The sequence below is a fragment of the Bos taurus genome, chromosome 8 (assembly GCF_002263795.3).
Source record: "Bos taurus isolate L1 Dominette 01449 registration number 42190680 breed Hereford chromosome 8, ARS-UCD2.0, whole genome shotgun sequence".
Lineage (NCBI taxonomy): Eukaryota > Metazoa > Chordata > Mammalia > Artiodactyla > Bovidae > Bos > Bos taurus.
This window is the reverse complement of record NC_037335.1, coordinates 10,992,673-11,020,651: the sequence shown is the minus strand read 5'-3', so window position 1 is coordinate 11,020,651 and position 27,979 is coordinate 10,992,673. Positions and strand designations below refer to the sequence as shown.

Sequence of the window (27,979 nt, the reverse complement as noted above, 5' to 3'; positions counted from 1 at the left end):
AGGGGAGAGGTTTCAGTCTTGCAAGGGCGGGAGACTCTTGGAGACCACCTCCTGCGAGGCGGGGCAAGCGCTGGTGCACAACCAATCGTCGAGCCTGCCCTTGGAGAAGCTGGGAAGCGGCGAATCGGAACGCAGCGGTTTCCGCCTGGACTGGCGCGCGAGAATTTGAATACAGTGGGGGACCACGGGCTCGGCTGAGGAGAGGTCGCCTGTCTGAGGTGCTACCAGGTAAGTGCTGCGTGGGGCCGAGGCGTGATGTGGAAGAACCAGGAGATCAGGAGGTTCTGTGGAACGTGGGGATGAATGTCAAAGGAAGAGAGCTTTTGCTCGGTGCTTGGCGCGTTCTAGGCTGGAGACCAGAGCGAGGAGCTGGTGTACGCGCTTCCAGGTCTCCTGGTTTCCATCTTTCTGACGCTGAGTTTTCTCGCCCTTTTGCCCTGACAGCGTGTGGGGACAGGGTCGCTTTTCTCTCCTGTCTTTCCTTATTCAGCCTCAGAAAGATCTTTAAAGCTGCAGCTCGACACGAATTTCCAGAGACTCAGGTCTTTCTGTATAACTTGAAAGTTATGCTTGTGTATTAAAAATACACTTGATCCGAAAGGAAGGGGAAGGGAAAATTTATTGAGCAACATACCATCTGCTCGAGAGTTAACATGCGTCATTGTTTTTATTACTCGCAGCCTTAGGAGGTCAGAGTATTTTGTAAATAAGAAAACAAGCGGCTCCTCAGCTAATAAAATGTGAGAGAATTATGCTTCCCTGTTTTCTTGCTGGCTTCTGATGAAAAAGTTAGAGATGGTCTCTGCCTTCATTGTACCTGCAGCCTGTAGGGAAAGACCGTCAAGCCAAAGACGAGAAGAGAAAATACGCAAAATGGATACCAAGGAAGTGCAGGGTGGATTGGAAGCCTAGGGCTAGAGCATCTAACAGCAGGAGGGCTGTTGGGATTTGGGGGGAGGCGGGTGGTGAGGGCTATGGGAAGGACAGCTGCCCAGGATATAGAGTGATTAAACTTGAGATGAATTCATCAGGCTGTTTTAGTCTGGAAAGTGTGTCCTGAAATGGGGTAAAATCCTTCCTCTTTGGTAGGACCATTTTCCAGCTTGAAATTTGTACTGTTTCTTCTTAAATTAAATTGTACTGTCTCTGCTTAATTAGTGGAGGGGCTTCCCTGGTGGCTCAGACGGTAAAGCGTCTGCCTACAGTGCCGGAGACCCGGTTTCAATCCCTGGGTGGGGAAGATCTCCTGGAGAAGGAAATGGCAACCCACTCCAGTATTCTTGCCTGGAAAATCCCATGGATGGAGGAACCTGGTAGGCTACAGTCCATGTGGTCGCAAAGAGTTGGACACTACTGAGAGACTTCACTTTCTTTGTGAGGTAGTGTTTTGTTTTTGTTTTTTTTTCCCTTCATGCTTTAAACCTTTATCAAAGTAATTTGCTTTAAAAAAAAAAAAAAAACCACTTTTTTTTTATCTTAATGGACCATCACCCATCTGAGAACTGTTTCAGTATTATAAATCATAGTTTTGATATAGCAATTTTTATACACATTGGATTTATTTGGTTATTGTTCTGTTGCTTTTAGGAGTTAGGATGTCAACTTTAACGCCAACAAAAAGGAAGCAGTGCTCTTTGAGCCAGGACATGTAAGTCTCATCCTGAGTGGAAATTCTTAAAAAAATCTACCATCTTAAATTTTTTTTATCTTCTCTTCTATGTCTAAATATTTCCATTCTTTCATTTCCTACTCCTTGTAGTTACAGTAATACTTTATATTCTAATTCTAGTCTGGAAATAATATAAGCTTTTATAATTAATTCTTTAGTGCCTTTGGAGGGAATCAGAAAAAGGGCTGTTACCTATGTTACCTGTTACCTTGGAAATATGTGTCAGATCTTTTATTACCTTGCTTCTTTCTGCTCTCTCATGTAATATTTAACATGCTGTTTTGCATATAATAGGTGATCATCCTATTATACACAGCAATCCTAGAAAGTTGTGTACTCTGTGTATGTTATACCAGAGATATAAATTACAGGCCCTAAGTGGTCAGTTTATTGTGTATAGTTAATCATTTTAGGGAACTTGTTTCAGAGTATATGGCCAAAACTTAGAAATAGGTTTTAAAACACTCATACACACACACACATTTCTCAAAGCTTCTTTGTAAAGTGTTTTCACAAACATTATTGGGGTCTTAGTTTTGAAAAATACTCAAATACTTCGTAAAGACAGAATTTGAGAATTCCTACTGCTAATCTAATAGTGTATGTAGATAGATGCTTTTGGAGATATATTTTTAATATGCCTTCCAGGTGAAGTTGTTTATTGCTTAGTAGTAAATTGACGTAAAAACTGAACCAAAATAACTATCAATGGACTGTTTCCTTTCATAGCCCATTATCAGATATTCCATCAAAGAAATTAATTTTGGACTTCACTGAAAATGTATTTCCATTACCTAATAAAAAGCACATTTGCCAAACCAGTGATAAAAATGAAGGAAAGATTCATTGCTCTCAACAAGGCCATTTGATTTCAAGTCCACTCAGAACAACTAAAAATGGATTGCCATCTGCAAATAAAGGTTCACCATTTAAATCTGCTGTGTCTGTTGTATCCTTTTACAACAAAGATAAGTGGTACCTCAATCCATTGGAGAGAAAGCTGATAAAAGAGAGTAGATCCATTGGTCTAAAAACTAATAATGAGGATAAATCGTATTCCTATATGACAGAAAAAATGCAAGGAAAACCAGTCTGCTCCAAGAAGATGAACAAAAAACCACAGAAGAGTTTAACTGCTAAGTGTCAAGTGGGATATAAATGCATCAAGCCTGTGTCAAAGAATTCTAAAAATTCCAAGCAGTACCGAGTGACCTATAAGCCAACTGTGGAGAATAATTGTTACTCAGCTGAAAATAATCTGAATGCTCCTCGAGTTCTAAGCCAGAAGGTCAAACCACAAGTTACCTTCCAGGGTGGAGCAGCTTTTTTTGTTAGTAGGAAAAAGCCCTCATTGAGAAAATCATCCCTGGAAGATAAGCTGTTACTGGGACTCACCCAGAAAAATAAATCAGAAGTTATTGAAGAGTCTGATGGAGAGACTGTCAATGAAAGAAGGTTTGAGACAAGGCAAGCGCCAAAGTGTGTGTTAGTAGAAAAAGAACTGAACGTTGAGCTGTTGAGTGAAAGAAGTAAAAGTGAAGAGAAATTAATAAAGGTAAATGGAAATTCATAGCTTCTAAAACTAAGTTGGCTCTCTCTGTATATGGTGGTGGTGGTGGTTTAGTTGCTAAGTCATGTCTGACTCTTGTGACCCCATGGGACTGTAGCCTGCCAGGCTCTTCCATCCATGGTGTTTCCCAGGCAAGAATTCTAGAGTGGGTTGCCATTTCCTTCTCCAAGGAATCTCCCCAACCCAGGGATCGAACCCCTGTCTCCTCCATTGCAGGCAGATTCTTTGCTGACTGAGCTACCAGGGAAAACCATATCTATATGTATGTAGGTAGGTAAGTATGTATGTGTGTGTGTAGCTAGTCCCTTAAAATGAAGCTCAGAAAAGAAAGAAATGTTGCTGAGAAATCATCATGTCGTTTTAACAAGACTGTCTCTTCATTATCAAATAGACATGGAGAAGGCTAATAAGATGAGAAATGCAGAAGACCCCCCCCCCCAATATACACACATGGATTGAGAATTAATTTTAGCTTGAGTGGTGCCCCTTATTTTTTTTAATTGACATGTATCTATATACAGTGAATTGTGCAGATATATAGTCTGAATTTTGATAAACTCACATACCATGTAACTAAAACCCCTGTCAAGATACAGTTGTGTGTTTTTTTTTTGTCAGAAACAGTATAAATAATTAGTAGAATTGCTCTTATGGCTTAGGCAAGCAAGACCATGTTCCATTTAGCAATATACTTGGTAATACTTGATAGACAGGAAAAAACATTGACAGTGGTAACTGCAAACTTAAATGTTTACAAAGTAAGTAAAATTAGCAGCAAAACTGGTCTGATCTAGATATGTTTCCATACATTGATTTAGTGGAAGGAAATGAAGACCTGTCAAGTGGTAGCCTGATACTTTGTTCCCTGAGATTACTGTCATACGGGAACAAAATTTTGTTTACAGTCTGGAGGACTGCTTTTATGAAGCCATAATACTATCATAATTATAAAGAATTTTGAGGCAGAGTAGAAAAATAGGATTTTCCTCCCTTTTTTGGCTTAATGAAGCCTACCATCATTTTTTTGGTAATATGGTTTTGGTATTATGGAGGTAGCTATTTAAGTTCCTTCATGACTGTGGTTCAGAGAAACTTTTATTTGATAGTTAGTGTTTTTAGGGGCTTCCCAGGTGGCACTAGCAGTAAAGAACCCTGCTGCTAGTGCAGGAGACATAAGAGACATGGATTTGATCCCTGGGTTGAGAAGATCCCCTGGAGGATGGTATGGCAACCCACTCCAGTATTCCTGCCTAGAGAATCCCAAGGACAGAGGAGCCTGGCAGGCTACAGTCCATGGGGTTGCAAAGAGTCCAACAGGACTGAGGAACCAAGCACAGCACAGCTAAGGGTAAATCCTGTTTTCATTAGAGCGTGCATAACCTTTTCCCAACTCTGTGGAGCCTTGAGAAATGGCAAACTGATGGCCTGTCCCCCGTTCTTCTGAGATAGTTATGATTTTGAATAGGAGTTCTTTAATCAAAAGTTTTTTCCTTTTCCCCCAAGCTGTATGTTCTCTTAAGTCTCATCAAATAAGTAGTGTTTACTGAAATTTGTAACAAGTTTTTCTCCTTTGTTTTTCCCACCTCCCTGCTACTATTCAAAAAGTGGGAGTTAGAAGCCTCTCCAACTACTCCAGGATGTTTTTCTCTCCTTTGCTCCCTGTTTTTAAAGCTTGTGACAAAGGGTTGGCTCTTTTCAGTTTGGCGGCTCCTAGGGAAATTTTTGCCATTTTTACTGATTTTTCTGTTGTTCAATTTATTTTTGTAGACAGGTTGTTCTATGATTTTCATTCTGTCATCTTTATCAGGAAATAATACATTTTTGACAGGATGACAAAGTATAAACTTAAATATGCACACTCTATATAAATGTAATACTTTACTTTAAAAGTATTACATTTAGTAAATACAGAGGAAATTTTCCTTAAAACAAGCTGAAAATTGAAGATTTAAAGTCATGAAATGTAATTCATGATGAAAATACATATTTTGTTTTAGAAACGAATCTCTTGGGATTCATTGGCTAAATGTGTGATGATTAAGAATTATAGGTTTCTTTAATTTTACTCATTATTTTCAGGATGCATCAGATGGAGTCATTTCTTCAAGGGAATGTAAAACTGATGAAAATAAAAGTTGTCCTTCAGAGGAGTCTTTCAGTGAGAACAAAGCAGGTAAGTAAGAGAACTTTTCTTCTCAAAATGAGTTTTTTTCATGTAATAATGCTTCATTACATGTGTCAATATGAAATTATATACAATACTATTTTGGCTTTTTAAAATATTCAGTATCCGTGACTTTGTGTTGCTCTCGGTAACACTGTTTTCTATGATAAGCAGTGCAGTGCATTTTGAGGAGGAGACAAAGAGAATTTATGGGAGAACTTAAGACAAAATACTCTGATTAATTGGTCTGTGAGATATGGCCCAGTTACTTAAGCTATCTAGAGCCAGGTGTTCTCATCATACCTATGCTTTTACCCCAAATGATAGGAGGGAGTGAAAAATATATATATCTGTGATCAAAGCCCAATTGTAAGCAGAATTCACTAAGCCATAAGAGGGCACTGGATTTGGCATCAGGAGTTTTGGGTTTTGTCTGGGTCTGCCAGTGATTAAGTGTCATCTAGGGAAGAGATCTCTCAAGTAAGAGGTTGGACCCAGGGAATGAACTCAGGCCACGGGAATGAAAGCACTGAATCGTAACCACTGGACCACCAGGGAACTCCCACTTCTTTTCTTTTTTTAAATAAGCTTTTCATTTTGTAGTAATTTTAGATTTACAGAGAAGTTGTACCTGTCTTACCCCCTTTACCCTATTGTTGTTGTTCAGTCACTAAGTCAGGTCCAACTCTTTTGGGACCCCATGGAGTGCAACACTCCAGGCTTCCCTTTCCTTCACTGTCTCTTGGAGTTTGCTCAAACTCATGTCCATTGAGTCAGTGATGCCATTCAACCATCTCATCCTCTGTCTCCCCTTCTCCTGTCCTCAGTCTTTCCCAGCATCAGGGTCTTATTTTCCAGTGAGTCTGTTCTTTGCATCAGGTGGCCAAAGTATTGGAGCTTCAGCATCAGTCCTTCCAATGAATATTCAGGGTTGATTTACTTTAGGATTGACTGGCTTGATCCCTTTGCAATCATAGGGACTCTCAAGAGTCTTCGAAAGTATCAGTTCTTTAGTGCTCAGCCTTCTTTATGGTCCAGCTCTCACATTCATACATGACTACTGGAAAAAACAATATTTTTAACCAAACAGACCTTTGTTGGCAAAGTGATGTCTCTGCTTTTTAATTCACTGTCTAGTTTAGTCATAGCTCTCCTTCCAAGGAGCAAGTGTCTTTTAATTTCATGGCTGCAGTCATCATCTGTAGTGATTTTGGAACCCAATAAAGTAACATCTGTCACTGCTTCTACTATTTCCTCTTTTTATTTATCTGATGAGACCAGATGCCGTGATCTTAGTTTTTTAATGTTGAGTGTTAAGCCAGCTTTTTCACTCTCCTCTTTGACCCTCATCAAGAGGCTTGTTTGTTCTTCTACACTTTCTGCCATTGGAGTGGTATTATCTGCATATCTGAGGTTGTTGATATTTCTCCTGGCAGTCTTGATTCCAGCTTGTGATTCATCCAGCCCAGCATTTTACATGATGTACTCTGCACAGAAGTTAAATAAGTAGTGTGACAGTATACAGCCTTGTCATACTCCTTTCCCAATTTTGAACAAGTCCTTTGTTCCATGTCCTGTTCTAACTGTTGGTTGCTTCTTGACCTGTAGGTTTCTCAGAGACAGGTAAGGTGGTGTTACCATCTTGTATGACTATTATACTTTTGTCAAAACTAAGAAACTAATTACTGGTATATTATTAAATAAGCTCTAAGCTATATCTGGAATTGACTGATTTTTTTCATTAACATCCCCTTTTTGTTGTAGGACCCAGCCTAGGCATCACATTGTATTTAGTTGCCGAGTCTCCATAGTCTCCTCTTGTCTGTGACATTTTCTTAGTCTTTTCTTTGTTTTCATGACCTTGACATTCTTGAGGAGTACTGGCCAGTTATATTATAGGATGTTCCTGCACCTGGGTTTGTCTGATGTTTTTCTCATCGTTAGACCAGGGTTATAGGTTTGGAGGAAGAATGCCACTGAGGTGAATGCCGTTCTCACCACTTTGGGTGCGATGTCTAAATGACATTATAGATGATGTTAACTTAATCTCTATCACTTGGTTGGTCAGGTTTGCCCAATTTCTCCACTGTAAAAGTTACCCTTTTTCCTTTGCCAAACTCTGTTCTTTGGAAGTAAGTCGTTGAGTCTAGCCTACCCTTTCAGGGAGGGATGGGGATTAAGCTTCATCTCCTGGAGGGGGAAATTTTCACATATATTATTTGGAATCCTTCTGTTAGGAAGAGTTATCTCTTCTCTCCCATTTATGTACTCAATTTGTAAGTAAATAAATAGACTCCTGAATATTCACCAGTATGCACTCATGAATATTTTATATTTGGGATTAAAGTCTAATACTACATGATTTATTCTGTCATTCATATTGTTCCAGCTTTGACCATTGGGTCAGTTCTCTTTGACATGTCCCCTTCTTTTGCTTTTTGAGCACTTACTTATTACTTTCTGGCACTACAAAAGGCTATAGGCTCCTCTTGCATTTTCCCTAACCTAGTCCTAGACTCAGCCATTTCTCCAAGGAACATGGTCCCTTCTGTTGGGGAATATTATTTGGAAACCAGGTTCTGGACTTGATGTGCCTATTGCTACTGGAGTACTTTTGGTGATGTACATAAAAACTTATTATCAAACCCAGGTTCATGTGGAATTTTCTTCTAGAAGTTTTATAGTTTTACATTTTGCATTTAGATCTGTGATCCATTTTGAGTTAAATTTATGTGAGTTTTGTCATTTTTTTGTATATGGATGTCAAATTGTTCCAGCATAATTTGATGGCTATCTTTTTGCCATTGAATTAACTTATGCTTCTTGGTTAAAAATCAGTTGACTATAGGTGGTGGGTGTTTTGGGGCTCTATTTTGTTACATTGATCTGTTTGTCAATACCGTACTGTCTTAATTACTGTTAGTCTTAAAATCAAGTATTGTGAGTATTTTTGTTTTATTAATCTTGAAAACCTTATGCTTTAAAGCTTTAAGTTTATTCTGGGATACAAATTATTGTTCACTTTTTTCCCTTACCAGTTTCTCCTGAGTCCATTGTCTATCCCATCTTCACTATGTCTTCAGTCAACACAAAAAGGTAAGGGTTGCTCTTATTTTAATGTTCAAGGTTTAATTATGAGTCCATTGGATCTCTCTTTTTTTCATATACTATTTAATTTGGAGAGCATTTTTCTCTTCCCCATTGAAATATTTAGAATAGGAGATGAAATTAGACCCTCTCATAGAAACTTCATAAGAACTTGAAGAATTAAGAGAAGGAAAAGACCTTTATGGGCTGGAATAACAGTAATTTCTTCAATTTTTGTATAATACCTGACCCATAATAATTTATATTCACTCTTTCACTTATCCCCACAACAACCCAGAAGCTTGATATCATTATTACCATTTGCAGCAGAGAAAACCTTGTAATTCAGCCACAGTTGCACAGCTCTTAGATGACAAAGCCAGGACTAGAATCCATGATTAATCAAAGCCCATTAGGCTGTAATGCCTCCTTTGTGTGATAATATACTGATAATAGTTCATGTTTAATGGGCACTTGGCATCTCATGGTGTGGATACCATCATTACCCCATTTTACAGATGAGGAGACTGGCCAGAGGAATAAGTAACTTGCAGCAACTCAATGCTGTTATAATTTCCAGCTGAAGCTACACACTATCCTGCTCAAAACTAAAACTGGAACTGGGGGAGGCATGGGTGCTTATAAGTATATGCAAAAAAGCTCTGAGAACGAAGTTTCTTAACAGTTTGAACACCTCACTAGGCAGTATTAAGTCACTTCAGTTGTGTCCGACTCTTTGAGACCGTATGGGCTATAGCCCACCAGGCTCCTCTGTCCATGGGATTCTCCAGTCAAGAGTCCTGGAGTGGGTTGCCATTTCCTTCTCTAGGGAGCTGCTCAGTAAGCAGCTTTGTTTCTTTTTTCCCTGTTTGATGATAAACATCTGAAGATAATGAGCAGGGAACTTCCTAGTAAAGTTTTCCTGCTCTTAGGGCATCTCACCATAAATTGTCTTGGAGATTGGTCGGGTGGGTAGCTTTTCCCCTTCAGAGACCATATTCCTAATTTCTTTCACCTTTCCCTTTTCTCATCTGTCTTCTATTTATGAGGATAAAAACCTATCACAATCAGCTAACAGTGTGTAAACTAACCTAGCACAGGGAGATGTTAGGAGACTTGGTTGAATCATTTGAAATTTGCTCATTAGGTAGGACCCAAAAAGTCAGATATCATCAGTTTCCTGTGGCTTATTCTGACTTTTACTTTAGGTAGATCACAGATTGTCTGGGTTTGTACTCTTACAGTTGGCGAACATTTATACAATACTGTGTGATGTTGAACTACACTGAATTTTAGAGATGTGAAGATAAGTACAACATGGCTCTGCTGTCAAGGAAGTCATGGTTAGAAGAGGACAGACATTTAAACAAATGTGTATAATAAAGTGTTAACATTGCTAGGCTAGAAGTAAAAATGCAAGGATGGGAAGTGCTGAGTTACTTAGCAAAGGTTGTATAAGGCATAGAGGAGTCAGTGACCTAGATAAGTGTTTTTTATATTGTTGGTATTATTAGTATTGATAGTTTGTCACATCAATAAAAATTTAAGGGCATCACATCTAGCATTTTTTCTTAATGGAATAATACATCTCTCACATAGTAAGTGTATTTAGTGAATCTTTTTTCCCAGTTATGTATGTGTATCTGCATTGGTCATGATGTGAAATATATTTCTCACCATAGGTTTGTCAAGTCATTATAAAAGCTATTTTCTAGTCAGATGATAAGAGGACAGATTGGGTTAGCATAAAGCATTACATAGGGTATTTTTCCAGTTTTTTTTTTTTTAATTTATCAATGTGAGTTTCTGTTTGAACTTCTTGCTTTGGGTACTTGTTCCCCCACCCACACCCCCTTGCCTCTACTCTAGAGATTTCTATTTCTTTGATCCTTGGAAGGAAGTCATTTCATTGTAAGGCAAGGGTTATAAACTTAGTGCCTACAGAGACTGCAGCCAACTGGAGAAGCACACTCCATCTAAAAGAGCCTGTGCCAGTGGCTCCAACTCTTAGATTCCTTGGTGAACAAGTCTAATGATCTTCCAGTGTCTCTTGCAATATTGGAAATACACATTTTTAAGTGAAATCTCTAGATTTTAAAATATTCGTAGCTAATCCAAACTCTGTGTGAGCCAATCAGAATATCTGGTAGCTGGATTTGGCCTATAAGCTCCAGTTTGCAACCTCTATAAGCCAGCCCCAGCATTGTCTCCTAAAGGGAAAAGATTGCCTCAACATCTATCCAGCTAAATTGTTTTTTGTCTAAGAATTTGAGACTAGTAGGGTGCAGAGAAGGCAATGGCACCCCACTCCAGTACTCTTGCCTGGAGAATCCCATGGACAGAGGAGCCTGGTAGGCTACAGTCCATGGGGTTGCGAAGAGTCGGACACGACTGAGCGACTTCCCTTTCACTTTTCACTTTCATGCATTGGAGAAGGAAATGGCAACCCACTCCAGTGTTCTTGCCTGGAGAATCCCAGGGACAGGGAAGCCTGGTGGGCTGCCGTCTATGGGGTCACACAGAGTCGGACACGACTGAAGCGACTTAGCAGTAACAGCAGCAGCTCACTCACTTCCCCATGCCCCAGTAAAAAGTTGTTGGATTGTAATATGCTGGTTGCTGGTGACTGACTTCCTGTGGGTCTGTGAGATCCAGTATAGTGTTTACTTATTTGCTATGGCATTCCATGAATATCTTTATGCCTGCATGGGTAAATATTGTCTTAAGATTTAAAAAGCAAGAAAAGATTAATTTTTAAAGGTGACATCAACTTATGAAGAAATCCTATGTATATGCATCTGATTTGTTGTTGTTGTTTAATCAGTAAGTCATGTCTGATGCTTTGTGACCCCATGAACTGTAGCCCCCAGGCTCCTCTGTCCATGGGATTTCCCAGGTAATACTGGAGTGGGTTGCCATTTCCTTCTTCAGAGGATCTTCCTGACCCAGGGATCAAACCAGCATCTCCTGCTTAGCAGGTGGATTCTTTACCTGTGAGCCACCTAGGAAACCCATATGCATCTGATACTATAGATGAAATCCTTTGAACTTGGAGTTAGAAGACAGGAATTTGAGTCTTTCCATCATTCTTCCCTAGTTACTTTATCTTGAGTTGACTACCTATCCTGTCTGAGTGGGCCTCAGGCTTCTCATTGTTTCTAGCCCTATTACTTCAAGTTATTACTGATAGAAAGCACTAAAAATTGCAAAGTCCTCTGCAAATGTTATCTACATATGTTTTCTTTTCATTATAATTTATCAAACGTGTTAAAATTATTAAATAACAATTACCACCTTTCTATTTCAAGATCTCTAGTTGAAGAACAGTCTTCTGTGGGATCCACCACATCTACTAACTTCTTAAAACAAGTCAACATACAGAAGAGTACTAATACCAGAGATTCAAACAAAGAAACAAAAGACCAGCTCATCATTGTGAGTAAATTTAAAACAAAGCTCCTCCTGTACGTGGGTCTCATGTATAGAACCTGAAGTCTGACGTGTGGTCTTAGCCTAGTTACCAGGAGTTACAGATGTTCTGAGTTTGTAAATGCTACCTTTGCTGTTGTGGCAGCATTTAAAGCTAGTCAAGGATATTTTTGAACAGATAGTGTTGGGGAGTGCTGGCAGTTTAGTAGAATGTTGATGAATGAGTTGTCTCGGAATCAAAAAGACTTAACGAGAAGAGCTACACTGCATTAGATATGGGTTTGGCGTATGATACCTGTGGGCCAAAGTTGGACCATGGCCTTTGAGCTAATAGCATTTATATTCTTAAAAGGTTGGGAAGAAAAGGAGAAGAATATATGTGGCCTGCAAAGCCTAAAATGTTTACTATCTGGCCCTTGGCAGAAAATTTGCAAACACCTATATAGACAGTTCAAAATTTGGTGTTATCAGTAGCCTTAAGCAGTGCCTTGAGACAGAATAGGAATTAATAAGCCTTGACACTGAATATCCCTGAATTCTCTATTAATTTATCAATGCTTTTCTTGAACTTTTACTATGCATTGTACTTAATTTTCATCAACTCTTGGGGAAAAGAATTTTAATATTTATTTTTTAATTTTATTAATATGTTAATTTAATTTATTTAATATTTAATTTAAATTAATTTTTCCTAACCATTTAAGGAAAAAATGCTATCTAATGCTATATAAGTCCTGAAATTTTGCTCTGCTTCTTTGAAATAAGGCTTTTTTAGGCCTCTCATATAAGAGCTTAGTAAGGATGTTGCATTTTTCATCTTAGCTGTAATATTTATGATTGCATCTTATTCCTTCTTAGAACTATGGGTCCAGCTAAAGAATCTTGGTGTGTTTTTTTTCTGCTGTCCATTCAAAGAGGCAATTTCACTTTTATCACGATGGCATGTTAGGCTCTTCTTATTCTATTTTGTTGATGGGTAGAGAGAAAGAGTAACCAGACTTTCATTTATGTTTCACCTATACCAGCATAAAAGAAAAATAAGGACAAATTTGAATGAATGGACAAATTTACATGAACTAAATGTAGAGCTATCTGTGATGTGTTTAGATGGGCTATTTTCCCTCTTCCAATTGTAGGATGCAGGTCAGAAACATTTCGGAGCCACCATGTGTAAGTCCTGTGGCATGATCTACGCTGCTTCCAACCCCGAGGATGAACTGCAGCATGTTCAGCATCACCACCGATTTGTGGAGGGAATCAAATATACAGTAAGTATTAAAAAAAAAAAAAGGGTTGTTTCCATTTGTTCTAAAAGTGAAAATGCTTTAAAAGAGACATTCCTTTTGCCTAAATATAGAAAGGTTTACATATCCAGAAATATTTTATCATCTGTAATTTTGTTGTGTGTTTAATATTTGAGACTGATGGTATTTTAGTTTTAATAGATGTGCCATTTCAAACTTCATGTGCTAATATAAGAGAAGTTACTGCTCTTGGTTGAATGAACACCGTGCATCCTTACCTCTAGCTTTTGGAGCAGAGATGAGCAGTCATGGTAGAAAACTCAAAGACTTGAGGAGTTTCCCCTTTTCTCACTCCAGTTTCTTCTTTCTAGATAACCTTAGAAAAACGGCTTTCTTTGACTCCTCCAGGGTATTTCTTTACTCTTCATGAAGCACCTTCATGAAATACCTTCCTACTCCATATACAGCGTGTTGTTGGCCTTATCTTTATGATTGTACCTGCTACTCAAATGCATCCCCGTTTTTCATGTTTTTATTGCTGTAATTCATGCCTTCATAATATTTTTAGCCTGATTTATTAAAATTCTTCTTATCCTGCCCCTCCCCCACTTTCACACTGCTAATTCATGGTTTTTTTTCTCTGTGTTCCTACAAGGGGCTCTTATTTGACTTCGTCTTGTTTTATAACGGGCTTCCCTTGTGGCTCAGCTGGTAAAGAATCTGCCTGCAATGCGGGAGACCTGGGTTTGATCCCTGGATTGGGAAGATCCCCTGGAGAAAGGAAAGGCTACCCACTCCAGTATTCTGGCCTAGAGAATTCCATGGACTATGGGGTCTCAGAGTCGGACATGACTGAGCAACTTTCACTTTCTTTTATAATAGATTATTTGTCTCCCAACAGTATGTCAGCCCCTTGAAGACAGGAGCTTTGTTTCAGTCATCTTTTATTTCCTTTGCCACATTCACGTAGTTGAATTTTATCTTTTTTATATCATTCATTTGTTCATCTTTTTTGTCTTCTCCAGACCACATTATTTAATTTTTTTTCCACTTTAGATCAAAATGTGATTTTCTTCCCCCCTTTGGCAGGGCTGGAAAAAAGAACGTGTTGTAGCAGAGTTTTGGGATGGGAAAATTGTGTTGGTCCTGCCACGTGACCCGAGTTATGCTATCAGAAAGGTATGAAACATTAGTTTTTCTTTTTAAATTGAAGTATAGTTGCTTTACAATATTAGTTTTTCAGTCTTTGTTTTCCTTCTACTCTCCCCATTCTCCACCAAAAAATCGACCTATATTGAAGTATTATATAAAACACCTTTGTTTATAGATAATCACTGTACATTGGTACAGGTGTTAGGATGACTTTCAAAGTAGTTCATACAAAATTAAACTTACAAAACAAGTAAAGGTGTGTCAAAAAGAGATTAAAGAAAACAGATTAAGAGTCCATATTGTATTGCTTGCCTACATCTTCCATTTGTGAAAAATAAACTTTATAAGGTTGAGAAATTAACAGCTCCAGGGTCTAATTCTTAGGTTGGTATTGCCTTTGTTTCTCAGGCTGGATGTTTCGCCCCAGTAGACAAGGGATAAAGCTGAAACAGAATCTTCCTACTCCCTGTTCCACTCAAGGGTGCTGAAAGTGATGTTTAAAATAGTTTCTTAAAACCCTGTTTCCGAAGTGGCAGAAACATTCCTCAGTAGTGGAATAATTTGGGGGTTGTGAAAATTTAAGAAATAGAGACTAAAGAGGTTAAACTGATAAGCATACTTTTGTGTGTAAATATATATATATATATATTCTGTTATATTTTTAAAAACAAATTTATCTCTTTCGGTTTTTGACATCATTAGGTTGAAGATGTCCAGGAACTTGTTGATAATGAATTGGGCTTCCAGCAAGTTGTTCCCAAATATCCAAACAAAACCAAAACCTTGCTCTTTATCTCTGATGAAAAGAAAGTAGTTGGGTGTTTAATTGCAGAGCCCATCAAACAGGTATGGTATGCTGTCTTACAAATTGCAAAATTGTAGTCAGGAGAAGTCTCAAGCATTTAAGAAGGCTACCATTAATGATCATTTTCCTTCTAAAATATCCTTGACCATCTAGATAATTGAAGTCATTTATTTCTATTATGTCTGATATTTTGGCTTATATCAGCAGGATTAGTCAGTCTTAAGTTCATATAAGTCTTTTATATACTTGAACTATAAAGTATAGTATTTTAAGCAAGCTCAGTTATTGAACATGTGGCTTACTGCAGGTTAATATATTGGCAAAATGGTTGTTCAGTTCAATCGCTCAGTCATGTCCAACTTGTTGTGACCCCTTGGACTGGCTTCCCTGTCTATCAACTCCTGGAGCTTGCTCAAACTCATGTCCCTTGAGTCAGTGATGCCATATAACCATCTCATCCTCTGTCATCCCTTTCTCCTGCCTTCAGTCTTTATCAGCATGAGGGTCTTTTCCAGTGAGTCAGTTCTTGCCATCAGGTGGCCAAAGTATTGGAGTTTTAGCTTCAACATCAGTCCTTCCAATGAATATTCAGGACTGATTTCCTTTAGGATTAAATGGTTTCATCTCCTTGTAGTCTAAGGGACTTTCAAGAGTCTTCTCCAACACCACAGTTCAAAAGCATCAATTCTTCGGCACTCAGCTTCTATACAGTCCAACTCTCACATCCATACATGACTACTGGGAAAAACCATAGCTTTGGACTATGATGGACCTTTGTTGGCAAAGTAATGTCTCTGCTGTTTAATATGGTGTCTAGGTTGGCCATAAATTTTCTTCCAAAGAGCAAGCGTCTTTTAATTTCATGGCTGCAGTCACCATCTGCAGTGATTTTTGGAGCCCCCCAAAATAAAAGTCTGCCACTGTTTCCATTGTTTCCCCATCTATTTGCCATGAAGTGATGGGACCGGTTGCCATGATCTTAGTTTTCTGAATGTTGAGTTTTAACCCAGGTTTTTCACTCTCCTCTTACTTTCATCAAGAGGCTCTTTAGTTCTTCCCTGCCTTCTGCCATAGGGTGGTTTCATCTCCATATCTGAGATTATTGATATTTCTCCCAGCAATCTTGATTCCCACTTGTGCTTCATCTAGCCCGGCATTTCGCATGATGTACTCTGCATGGAAGTTAAATAAGCAGGGTGACAATATACAGCCTTGACATAACTCCTTTCCCAATTTGGAACCAGTCTCTTGTTCCATGTCTGGTTCTAACAGTTGCATCTCGACCTGCATACAGATTTCTCAGGAACAGGTTAGGTGGTCTGGTATTCCCATCTCTTGAAGAATTTTTCACAATTTGTTGTGATCCACACAGTCAAAGGCTTTGGCATAGTCAATAAAGCAGAAGTAGATGTTTTTGTCAAACTCCATTGCTTTTTCTGTGATCCAGTGGATGTTGGCAATTTGATCTCTGCTTCCTTTGCCTTTTCTAAATCCAGCTTAAACATCTGGAAAATAGTACATGGTTCATGTACTATTGAAGCCTGGCTTAAAGAATTTTGAGAATTATTTTGCTAGTGTGTAAGATGAGTGCAATTATGTGGTAGTTTGAACATTCTTTGGCATTGCCTTTCTTTGGGATTGGAATGAAAACGGACCTTTTCCAGTCCTGTGGCCACTGCGGAGTTTTCCAAATTTGCTGGCATATTGAGTACAGCACTTTAACAGCATCATCTTTTAGGATTTGAAATAGCTCACCTGGGATTCCATCTCCACTAGCTTTGTTCATAGTGAAGCTTCCTAAGGCCCACTTGACTTCGCATTCCAGGATGTCTGGCTCTAGGTGAGTGATCACACCATCGTGGTTATCTGGGGTCATGAGATCTTTTTTTAATAGTTCTGTGTATTCTTGCCATCTCTTCTTAATATCTTCTGTTTCTGTTAGGTCCATACCATTTCTGTTCTTAATTGTGCCCATCTTTGCATGCAGTGTTCCCTTGATATCTCTAATTTTCTTGACGAGCTCTCTAGTCTTTCCCATTCTATTGTTTTCCTCTCTTTCTTTACATTGATCACTGAGGAAGGCTTTATCTCTCCTTGCTGTTCTCTGCATTCAATGGGTATATCTTTCCTTTTTTCCTTTGCCTTTAGCTTCTCTTCTTTTTTCAGCTATTTGTAAAGCCTCCTCAGACAACTGTTTTCTCTTTTAGCATTTCTTTTTCTTGGGGATGGTCTTGATCCCTGCCTCCTATACAATGTCACAAACCTCCATCCGTAGTTCTTCAGGCACTCTGTCTTTCAGACTTAATCCCTTGAATCTTATTTCTCACTTCCACTGTATAATCATAAGGGATTTGATTTAGGTCATACATGAATGCTCTAGTGGTTTTCCCTACTTTTTTCAATTTAAGTCTGAATTTGGCAATAAGGAGCACATGATCTGAGCCACAGTCAGCTCCCGGTCTTCTTTTTGCTGACTGTATAGAGCTCCATCTTTGGCTGCAAAGAATACAATCAATCTGATTTCAATGTTGGCCATCTCGTGATGTCCATGTGTAGAATCTTCTCTTGTGTTGTTGGAAGAGGGTGTTTGCTTTGACCAGTGCATTGTCTTGGCAAGACTGTTAGCCTTTGCCCTGCTTCATTTTGTACTCCAAGGCCAAATTTTTGCCTGTTACTCTGGGTATCTCTTGACTTTCTACTTTTGCATTCCAGTCCCCTGTGATGAAAAGGACATCTTTTTTGGGTGTTAGTTCTAGAAGGCCTTGTAGGTCTTCATAGAACTGTTCAGCTTCAGCTTCTTCAGCATTACTGGTTGGGGCATAGACTTTGATTATTATGAAATTGAATGGTTTGCTTCGGAAACGAATAGAGTTCATTCTGTTGTTTTTGAGATTGTACCCAAATACTGCATTTCAGACTCTCTTGTTGACTACGAGGGCTACTCCATTTCTTCTAAGGGTTTCTTGCCCATAGTAGTAGATATAATGGTCATCTGAATTAAATTCTCCCATTCCAGTCCATTTTAGTTCACTGATTCCTAAAATGTTGATGTTCACTCTTGCCATCCCCTGTTTGACCACTTCCAATTTACCTTGATTCATGGACCTAACATTCCAGGTTCCTATGCAGTATTGCTCTTTACAACATCGAACCCTGCTTCCATCACCAGTCCCATTCACAACTGGGTGTTGTTTTTGCTTTGGCTCCATCCCTTCATTCTTTCTGGAGTTATTTCTCCACTGATTTGCAGTAGCATATTGGGCACCTGCCGACCTAGGGAGATCAGTATCATATCTTTCAGTATCATATCTTTTTGCCTTTTAATACTGTTCATGGGGTTCTCAAGGCAAGAATAGTGAAGTGGTTTGCCATTCCCTTTTCCAGTGGACCACGTTTTGTCAGGACCCTCCATTATGAACTGTCCATCTTGGGTGGCCCTATACAGCATAGCTCATAGTTTCATTGAGTTAGACAAGGCTGTGGTCCATGTGATCAGTTTGATTAGTTTTCTGTGATTATGGTTTTCATTGTGGGTGCCTGCGCTCTGATGGATAAGGATAAGAGACTTTTAGAAGCTTCCTGATGGGAGAAACTGACTGTGGGGCAAACTGGGTCTTGTTCTGATGGGTGGGGCCATGCTCAGTAAAGATGGCAAAGTAGAAGGACATCCGCTCATCTTCTCCACGAGAACTCCAAAATTACAACTCGCTGCTGAACATCCATCGACAGGAGAATGTTGGATCCCACCAAAAAAGGATACCCATGTCCAAGGGCAAAGGAAACGCCCCAGCAAGACGGTAGAAAGGGTGAAATCATGTTTAGAAGCAAACTCCATACTCACCGGAGACGCTCGGAAGGCTCAAACAAAACCTTGTGCGCACCAGGATCCAGAGACCCCACAGAGACTGAGCCAGACCTGCCCTTGGGTGTTTGAGTGTCTCCTGTGGAGGTACGGGTCAGCAGTGGCCTGCTGCAGGGGCAGGGGCTCTGCATGCAGCAGACCTAGGTCACACAGCCTGTGGCATAAGCCCTCTTGGAGGAGGTCGCCATTAACCCCACCGTAGAGCCACTGAGCAGACGCCCCACAAACTGCAGAACAATTACACCAAAGAAATTCTCTCACTGTTAAGAAAGTTCTAGGATCCACAACAGATTGCCCAACCTGGGGATCTGGCAAAGGGAATGAGAAGCCCCAGGGATTTTGACTTTGGGGACCAGTGGGATTTGATTACAGAACTTAAAACAGGACTGGGCAAACAAAGTTGTTTGCACAAAACCTTGTGCGCACCAGGATCCAGGGGAAAGGAGCAGTAACCCCATAAGAGACTGACCCAGACTTGCATGTAAGTGTCCAGGAGTCTCTGCAGAGGCTGGATTGGTGGTGATCTGCAGAGTTGGACGTATTGAGTACAGCAGTGCAGCAGGGGACCTTTTGAAGGAGGTCAGGGTTATCTTCGTTATCTCCACCATAGTTTGGCCTCAGGTCAAACAACAGGGAGGGAGCACAGCCCCACCCATCAATAGGAAATTGGAAAGGTTGTTACTTGTCTGGTAATTAGAATCTACTTTGGATACTAATTAGCAGTGTTCTGGCAGAGGAGTTAGCAAATAATAACCCATGGGCTAAGTGTGGCCTTCCTCTTTTTTGTAAATTTTTATTGCCCCAGAGCCATGCTCATTCCTCTTCATATTATCTGTGGTTGCTTTTGTGCAACAGTGGCAGGGTTGAGTAGGTGCAACGGAGACCACATGGCCCAAAGAGCCTAAAGTATTTACAGTTTGGTCCCAAACAGAAAATGTTTGCCAACCCTTCTTCTCAAATAGAGATAATAGTTTTTGCCCTTCAAGGAGCTTACAGAGTAGTCTTAAGCTAGAGAGAATTATAGCTCAAATGTGTTCTTTTAACCTGACTTTGTAATATCCCACACTTATGTCCCTTTACTTTTAAAAATACTTACCTGTTTTAAGACATCTTGAAATGATGCTAGCATAAATTGGTCTTACTCATTTTGTGTGTGTGTGTGTTATAAAGTTTTATTAAAGTATAAAGAAGACAGAGAAAGCTTCTGACATAGGCATCAGAAGGGGGCAGAAAGAGTACCCCTCTGCTAGTCTTCAGCTGGATGTTATATAGCCACTGCTGCTGCTAAGTCGCTTCAGTCGTGTCCAACTCTGTGCGACCCGATAGACGGCAGCCCACCAGGCTCCCGCATCCCTGGGATCCTCCAAGCAAGAACACTGGAGTAGGTTGCCATTTCCTTCTCCAGTTCTTACTCATTTTTATAGATGCCTCCCTTTTCCCTGTTCCCCCTTCATTTCTACCATCTTTTTCTTATTTTCCTTTTTTGTTTTTTTCTGCTTTTCATCTCATACATATATATGAGTAGAGAAAGAAAAGCAGTTGGTTTGTATTACGGACTTTAAAAGTAATCAATTTGGCCTTTTCTTTCTTTGATCTTAAGTGCGCTGTTTATGTAGTGATAATAGACAATACAGGTTGTCTCTGATTTACAACTTACCAACTCTGCAATGGTGTGAAAACCATAGACATTCAGCAGAAACTACTTCAAGTTTTCATATTTTCCTGGGCTAGCCATATGCACTTTTGTGATGCTGGGCAGCAGCAAAGAATGGCAGCTGTAGTCTACTAGGCGATCACAAGGGTAAACAAACAGTATACTTAACAACCGTTCTCTACATACAGCCATTTTGTTTTTCATTTTTAGTACAGTATCCAGTAAATTACATGAGATATTCAGCGCTTTTTTTTTCCTTTTTTTTAATTATCAATTTTATATTTATTTATTTGGCTGTGCCAGCTCTTAGTGGTAGCATGAGGGATCTTCAGTGCAGGATGTGAAAGCATCTGGAATCTAGTTCCCTGACCGGGGATTCAACCCGGGCCCCCTACATTGGGAGCTCAGAGTCTCAGACACTGGACCACCAGGGAAGTTCCAGCACTTTATTATAAATTAGGCTTTGTGTTTGATGATTTTGCCAAATTGTAGTCTAATGTAAGCATTCTTAGCATATTTAAGGTAAGCTAGGCTAAACTATGAGGTTTCGCAGGTTCAGTTCAGTTCAATTCAGTCGCTCAGTCGTATCTGACTCTTTGCGACCCCATGAATCGCAGCACGCCAGACCTCCCTGTCCATCACCAACTCCCGGAGTTCACTCAGACTCACGTCCATTGAGTCAGTGATGCCATCCAGCCATCTCATCCTCTGTCATCCCCTTCTCCTGCCCCCAATCCCTCCCAGCATTAGAGTCTTTTCCAATGAGTCAACTCTTCACATGAGGTGGCCAAAGTACTGGATTTCAGCTTTAGCACGATTCCTTCCAAAGAAATGCCAGGGCTGATCTCCTTCAGAATGGACTGGTTGGATCTCCTTCCAGTCCAAGGGACTCTCAAGAGTCTTCTCCAACACCACAGTTCAAAAGCATCAATTCTTCGGCGCTCAGCTTTCTTCACAGTCCAACTCTCACATCCATACATGACCACAGGAAAAACCATAGCCTTGACTAGACGGACCTTTGTTGGCAAAGTAATGTCTCTGCTTTTGAATATGCTATCTAGGTTGGTCATAACTTTCCTTCCAAGGAGTAAGCGTCTTTTAATTTCATGGCTGCAGTCACCATCTGCAGTGATTTTGGAGCCCAAAAAAATAAAGTTCGATGGTTAGGTGTATTAAGTGCACTTCTTTTCAAGGTATAGTGTTTTCAGCTTATAACCTATGTTTATCAGGATGTAACTTTGTAAGTTGAGGAAGATCTGTATAGCCAACTGACTCCTACATGTACTCTTCTGTTCATTCTCATTTCAAAAGCAAAGTGTTCTTGATGGAAGTTAAAGTTTCACATACACCTAAGAACAGCTATAGTGGAAAACAGTGACAATAGCAAATGCTGGTGTGGGTGCAGGGAAATGAGGTTTTTTCATTCATTGTTGGAGGGAATGTAAAATACTACAGCCACTCTGGGAACAGGTTGGCAGTTTCTTAAAAAATTAATTATACATTTACCATATGACTCAGCAATCATAGTCCTGGGCATTTATTCCAGAAATGAAAATTTATGTCTACACAAAAGCCCGTAGCTGAGTGTTTATAGCAGCTTTATTTGTAATAGCCGGTAGCTGGAAACAACCAAAGTGTCTTTCAGTAAGTGATTAATTAAACACGCTAGTATATCCATACAGTGGAATGTTACTTGGCAATAAAAAGGAACAAACTGTTGATATATGCAACAACTTGGACAGGTTATCAAGAGCATATTGCTGAGTGAAAAAGAGCCATTCTCAAAAGATCACATGCTGTATGAGTCCATTTATATGATATTCTCAAAATATCAGAATTTTAGACAGAACAGATTGTGGTTGCACGGCTTAGCAATGGTGGAGGGGAGAAAATGGGTGTGATTATAGAGAAGTACAAGAGGAAGAGCTTCATGATAATGCAGTAGCTTTATATTTTGATTGTAGTGATGGTTAAATCAATATTCAGATATGATGAATTATCACAGAACTGTCCTACCCACATTGTTCCCATGTTAACTTCTCAGTTTTGGTATTGTACTACAATTATGGAAGATGTAACCATTGGGGGAAATAGGGTGAAGGATACACGTCCTCTCTGTGCCATTTGTCAACTTCCTCTGAATCTACAATGATTTCAAAATAAGAATTAAAATACCAATTTCATAGTTTATATGCAAAAACCTTTAGTGTTATTAATTTTTTTAGGGTATCTTATATACACTTTAGGATGGAAAGAATGGGAGAAGCTTATGTGCTTTATTAAGAGTCTGAATTTTATCATTTTTTTAAATCAATAAAAGAAGGAAATTTCACATTGGTATAATACACTGCTGCTGCTGCTAAGTCGCTTCAGTCATGTCTGACTCTGTGCAACCCCATAGACGGCAGCCCACCAGGCTCCCCCGTCCCTGGGATTCTCCAGGCAAGAACACTGGAGTGGGTTGCCATGTTCTTCTCCAGTGCATAAAAGTGAAAGTGAAGTCGCTCAGTCGCATCCAACTCTTAGCGACCCCATGGACTGCGGCCTACCAGGCTCCTCCGTCCGTGGGATTTTCCAGACAAGAGTACTGGAGTGGGTTGTCACTGCCTTCTCCAGTATAATACACTAGTATGTGGGAATATCTCAACACTACTATCATTTTTCTGCATTAAGTGAATATAATTGGGCAAGAATTCAAGAAATAGCAAAGAACTTAAACATTTTTGTGAAGGTGGAATAAGATTTATTTTAGATACTTAAGTTTTGTTTAAAAAGAAATGTGAACTCAGCTGTACCATTAGCTCTAATGCCTCTGCATCACTGCAGGCCTTCCGTGTCCTGTCTGAACCAACTGGCCCAGAAACCCCAAGCTCTAAAGAATGTCAGAGGGCTTGGCAATGTTCAGATGTACCAGAACCTGCAGTGTGTGGGATAAGTAGAATCTGGGTCTTCAGACTGAAAAGAAGAAAGCGCATTGCACGACGACTGGTAGACACGCTCAGGTAAGAAGTACAATTGGTCAGACCCAGGTTAGCTCTCCCAGAAGCTTTCCTCACTCATGAGCCAAAGGGAATGATGTTGGTCTGTGTAAATACTACCAAAGTCAGGCTGAGGGAGTGCTGACACTGAAACGAAAAAAAAGTACTAGGTGTACTCAATTTTGCATACAGTATTCCAAGTGTGAAATATTCTAGACCATTGCTTTTCAAACTACCTGTAGTCAAAGACTGGATTTTGTTATAGACCAACACATTAATAAGATAAAGTAAAGATAAATTGCTAGGAAATAGAAGGCAAACAAATGGAAAATACAAGTCCAACTTTTTGACTCAACAGATGTAAAATTAATTTAAATAAATATAACCTATAAAAACAAAAGAGAGGTTTAAAAGAATTGTAGAAATTGTATGTTTACTGATGTGTGACTAGATGATTAATAGACTTACTGTAACACAAATGTAACTAAATGTAAAAGTGAATTAGCAAGACAACCCAGAGAATAGTTATTTATAAATCATTTATCTAATTAGTAAAAGTCCAGTATATCTAACATATATAAGAGAACTCTCACTCACACATACCTTAAAAGGGGAGCAGTGAGAAAAGTTGGTGTCTATGAAGATTTTTGTTTGTAGTTAATTGTGAAATAACCTCCACTTTCTTTATTTTTTATTGAGATACATAAATTTGGTATGGAGAGAGAGAAAGTGTGTGTGTTAGCCACTCAGTTTTGTCCCACTCTTAGCAACCCCATGGAGCCCGCCAGACTCCTCTGTCCGTGGGATTCTCCAGGCAAGAATACTGGAAGTGGGTTAGCCATTCCCTTCTCCAGGGGATCTTCCTGACCCAGGGATTGAACCCAGGTATCCTGCATTGTAGGAACACTCTACCATCTGAGCCACCACGGAAGGCCATGGAGAATACCAGTATTTAACCTGGTTCTACCAGGCAGTAGTCCGGTGCTTCTCAAATGTGAAAGTGCCTGTGACCAACTTGGGGATCTTGCTCAAATGCAGGTGTGATTCAGTAGATTGGGGTGGGCCTGAGATGCTGCATTTCTAACAAGCTCTTGGCTGATGCTGAACATTGCTGGTATATAGGTAATACTTTGAATACTAAGGCAATGGATTGTAAGCAGTGATAAAAATAAAGTTGCAAAGGAGAAATATAAAACAATCATTTGAGAACATATCTTCTCACACACTTGGGTTGGAGATACAGGTAACGTAATTGGCAGCTCTCCTGTATGTGAGGAGCCTAATCATCTCTCTCTACAGACAATGTATGTTTTAAATCCTCACAAGTGAACAGTATTATTCCTAATTGTTTTGCATCAGAAGCAGCTGAGGCTCAGATAGGATTATTAGTACAGATTACACTGATGGAGATAGTAAAAGGAGAGTTAGGACTCAAAGCCACAGATCTAATAATACTTTTTCTGTAGCTCATACCATCATTCATGAAGCAAAGAGAACTGCTTAATCAATATTTTGCTTTGGAGTCTAGTATATATAGCAATACACTTTTTATTCAATTATATAGTAAGTATACTTGAAGCGGATATCTTAACTTCTCATTGAATCCAATTCTTTTTTATTTTGAAGTAATTTCACATATGAAAGAATAGGAAGAATAGTAAAAAGAACACCCTCAGTATCTTTGTCCAGATTCTTTTTTATTTTCTTCCTGAATTATTTTAAAGTAAGTTACATATAATATGCCTCTTTACCCCCTTAGTTTTTCAGTATGTTCAAGTATATTCTCTTATATAAGAACAGCTCAGTTACCAAATTTAGGATATTTAATATCTAATGTATAGTTCATTGGAGAAGGCAATGGCACCCCACTCCAGTACTCTTGCCTGGAAAATTCCGTGGATGGAGGAGCCTGGTAGGCTTCAGTCCATGGGGTCGCTAAGAGTCGGACACGACTGAGTGACTTCACTTTCACTTTTCACTTTCATGCATTGGAGAAGGAAATGGCAACCTACTCCAGTGTTCTTGCCTGGAGAATCCCAGAGACGGCGGAGCCTAGTGGGCTGCCGTCTATGGGGTCTCACAGAGTCAGACACGACTGAAGCGACTTGCAGCAGCAGTATAGTTCATACTTCAGTTTTGTTATTTGTCTCAAATGCCCTTCATATCATTTTTTTTTTTTTCTCTTCAGGATTACACATTGCTTTTAGTCATAATATCTCTTTAGTCTTCATCTTCCTTAACCTGTAAGTTACTTAGCCTTTCTTTGTCTTTTAGGACTTTGACGAATTTAAAGACTAAGGCCAGTTATTTCATAGAATATCCCTCAGTTTTGTTGAATTCTTTCAGCTATTTCACTTTATTGCTTTTAATCCCAGTTGAGCTGGATCAAGGAGAATTGTAGTCAAAATGCAGTCAAAATGTAGTCAAAAGGCAAAATTAGGTTTTGCCTTCTTAAAGCTCTGAATGTGTGATGTAGTTAAAAAGAAGATAGTTATTGGTTAAAATTGTTGGTGTTATATTTTTTTTGTAATTATCTGTGGCTTTTAGTTAGCAATACTATTTCATATCAGTAGCTTATTATTACCATGGATCACCTAGAGTCAACTGGATGGTTTGTATGGTTCTCTTTGCCTCTCAGCAGAACTTTTTATGGGCCTTAGTTTTCTCACCTGTGAAATGATACCATTAAACTTCCACCCCCTGAAATATAAGACATTGAGTCATTTTACCACTTAATAAAATAATTTTAACTAAGAATATTTAAAAAGATTGAGGGGCTTCCCAGGTGACTCAGTGGTTTTAAAAAAAAAAACAAAACTCATTCCTGCCAGTGCAGGAGACAAGAGTTCGATACCTGGGTCAGGAAGATCCCCTGGATTAGGAAATGTGAACCCACTCCAGGATTGCCTGGGAAATCCCATGGACAGAGGAGCGTGGAGGGCTACAGTCCATGGGGTCGCAAAGAAGTTAGACACGACTTAGTGACTGAAAAACAAAGAGATTGAAGTTTTTTTAACTAGATTGCTTTAAAATACTGTGCTCATGTTTAATCAAAATTTAAAGTTGGTTCCATTGTTAAATTGTCTTTTCCTCTTTTTTTAGGAATTGCTTCATGTTTGGCTGTTTTCTCAGCACTAATGAAATAGCATTTTCTGACCCAACACCAGATGGCAAGTTATTTGCAACCAAGTACTGCAACACACCTAATTTCCTTGTATACAATTTTAATAATTGAAACCAATTTCAACTATAGAACAGTTACTGTGTGAATGAGTTCTGACAGCCTATTATCATAAAATACAAACTATTTAACAAATAGCAAGTATCTAGGGATACAAAGAAAGGAAAAATCTTTAATGTATACTGACTAGCACTCTGAATCCTTAATTATGAAACTTTGTAGCTATAGCTGGAAAATTATTTCTCTTCTGTGTAAGAACATTGGTTTTTCACAGAAATTTTACCAGTTATTTATAAAGTAAACTTTGAGGCCAGAATTACTTCATGCCTGATCAGAAAGTTTAAAGATAGGCAAATTTCCATCACCATTTTTTAAAAGTAACGCCTGATTTCATACACAAAATTCTCATTTTATAGGTACTTGGCTGTAGCAACTCAGTTTGAGTATAGTTAAAGTATTCTGAATTCCCAATTTGTACCGGGGACAGATGTCCTTTTGTATAGAACAGAATTTATAGCTAAATACTTTTCATTTTAAAAATCATTATTCAGAAAGCACACTTCAGAAATAATTAAACTTTGTAATTGCACTATTGTCATTAATTTTTGGTGTTTGTGCTACTTTTCTTTAGTGAACTTATTACTGGTGATTGGTGTCTAACAAAATGGATACCCATTTGGATTAGATGATTCATATGGTTAGATTTTAAACCTAACAGATGTAAAATTTAACAGAACCAAGGTTAATAAATATGTCTAGGCTGATGGGCCACAGAACATGATGACTTTATGTAAATATACCTAAATATGGATACATTTTTCTAATATAATTCATGGATACTTTGAAAAACAGAATTATTCAGCTTTTTTTATTATTATAAAGTCATGTAGCTTCACTCTGGCAGTAAGACTCTAGGGAAGTAGTGTCCAGGTCATAACTCTGTAGAATCTGTTCCTCTACATTCTTTTATTTGCCTTTAAGTTAATAGTTCTAAAATTTTAAAGTTTGGTTTCTCAAAAGACTGTGAAAGTGTTAAAATGTGTGTAAATTTTCCAAACATTTTAATGCTAGTTTCTGTACTGCTGTGTTTAAAAATTGTCTGAAATATTTTATTTTAAAACTTCATTAACATTACTTTGCTCGATGCCTTTATGATGAATCAATTAAAATTCTTTTCTGTATTA

At 38.9% G+C, this 27,979-nt stretch overlaps 1 protein-coding gene across 2 annotated transcripts; it reads left to right on the top strand.

Annotated features, from left to right (window-relative positions):
* Nucleotides 1-172: 172 nt before the first annotated feature.
* On the top strand, nucleotides 173-27,979 carry ESCO2 (establishment of sister chromatid cohesion N-acetyltransferase 2). 2 transcript variants are annotated; one of them, XM_005209856.5, is made up of 11 exons: nucleotides 173-228; nucleotides 1,588-1,648; nucleotides 2,399-3,224; nucleotides 5,319-5,412; nucleotides 8,442-8,499; nucleotides 11,799-11,925; nucleotides 13,056-13,187; nucleotides 14,253-14,342; nucleotides 15,018-15,161; nucleotides 23,463-23,638; nucleotides 26,717-27,979. In XM_005209856.5, the coding sequence occupies exons 2-11, from the start codon at nucleotides 1,596-1,598 to the stop codon at nucleotides 26,847-26,849; spliced, it is 1,833 nt and encodes a 610-aa protein (XP_005209913.1). In that variant the 5' UTR covers nucleotides 173-228; nucleotides 1,588-1,595; the 3' UTR covers nucleotides 26,850-27,979. The 2 variants fall into 2 exon arrangements, with proteins under 2 accessions (XP_005209913.1, NP_001094652.1); NM_001101182.2 differs by lacking the exon at nucleotides 173-228 and having other exon boundaries at nucleotides 1,586-1,648.

What these genes read in the sequence shown, in the direction of transcription:
- ESCO2 (XM_005209856.5), top strand. Translation starts at nt 1,596, where the DNA reads ATGTCAACTTTAACGCCAACAAAAAGGAAGCAGTGCTCTTTGAGCCAG. An exon ending in CAAAAGACCAGCTCATCATT is followed by an intron (nt 11,926 to 13,055) that starts GTGAGTAAATTT and finishes TTCCAATTGTAG; the next exon opens with GATGCAGGTCAGAAACATTT. An exon ending in CGAGTTATGCTATCAGAAAG is followed by an intron (nt 14,343 to 15,017) that starts GTATGAAACATT and finishes TGACATCATTAG; the next exon opens with GTTGAAGATGTCCAGGAACT.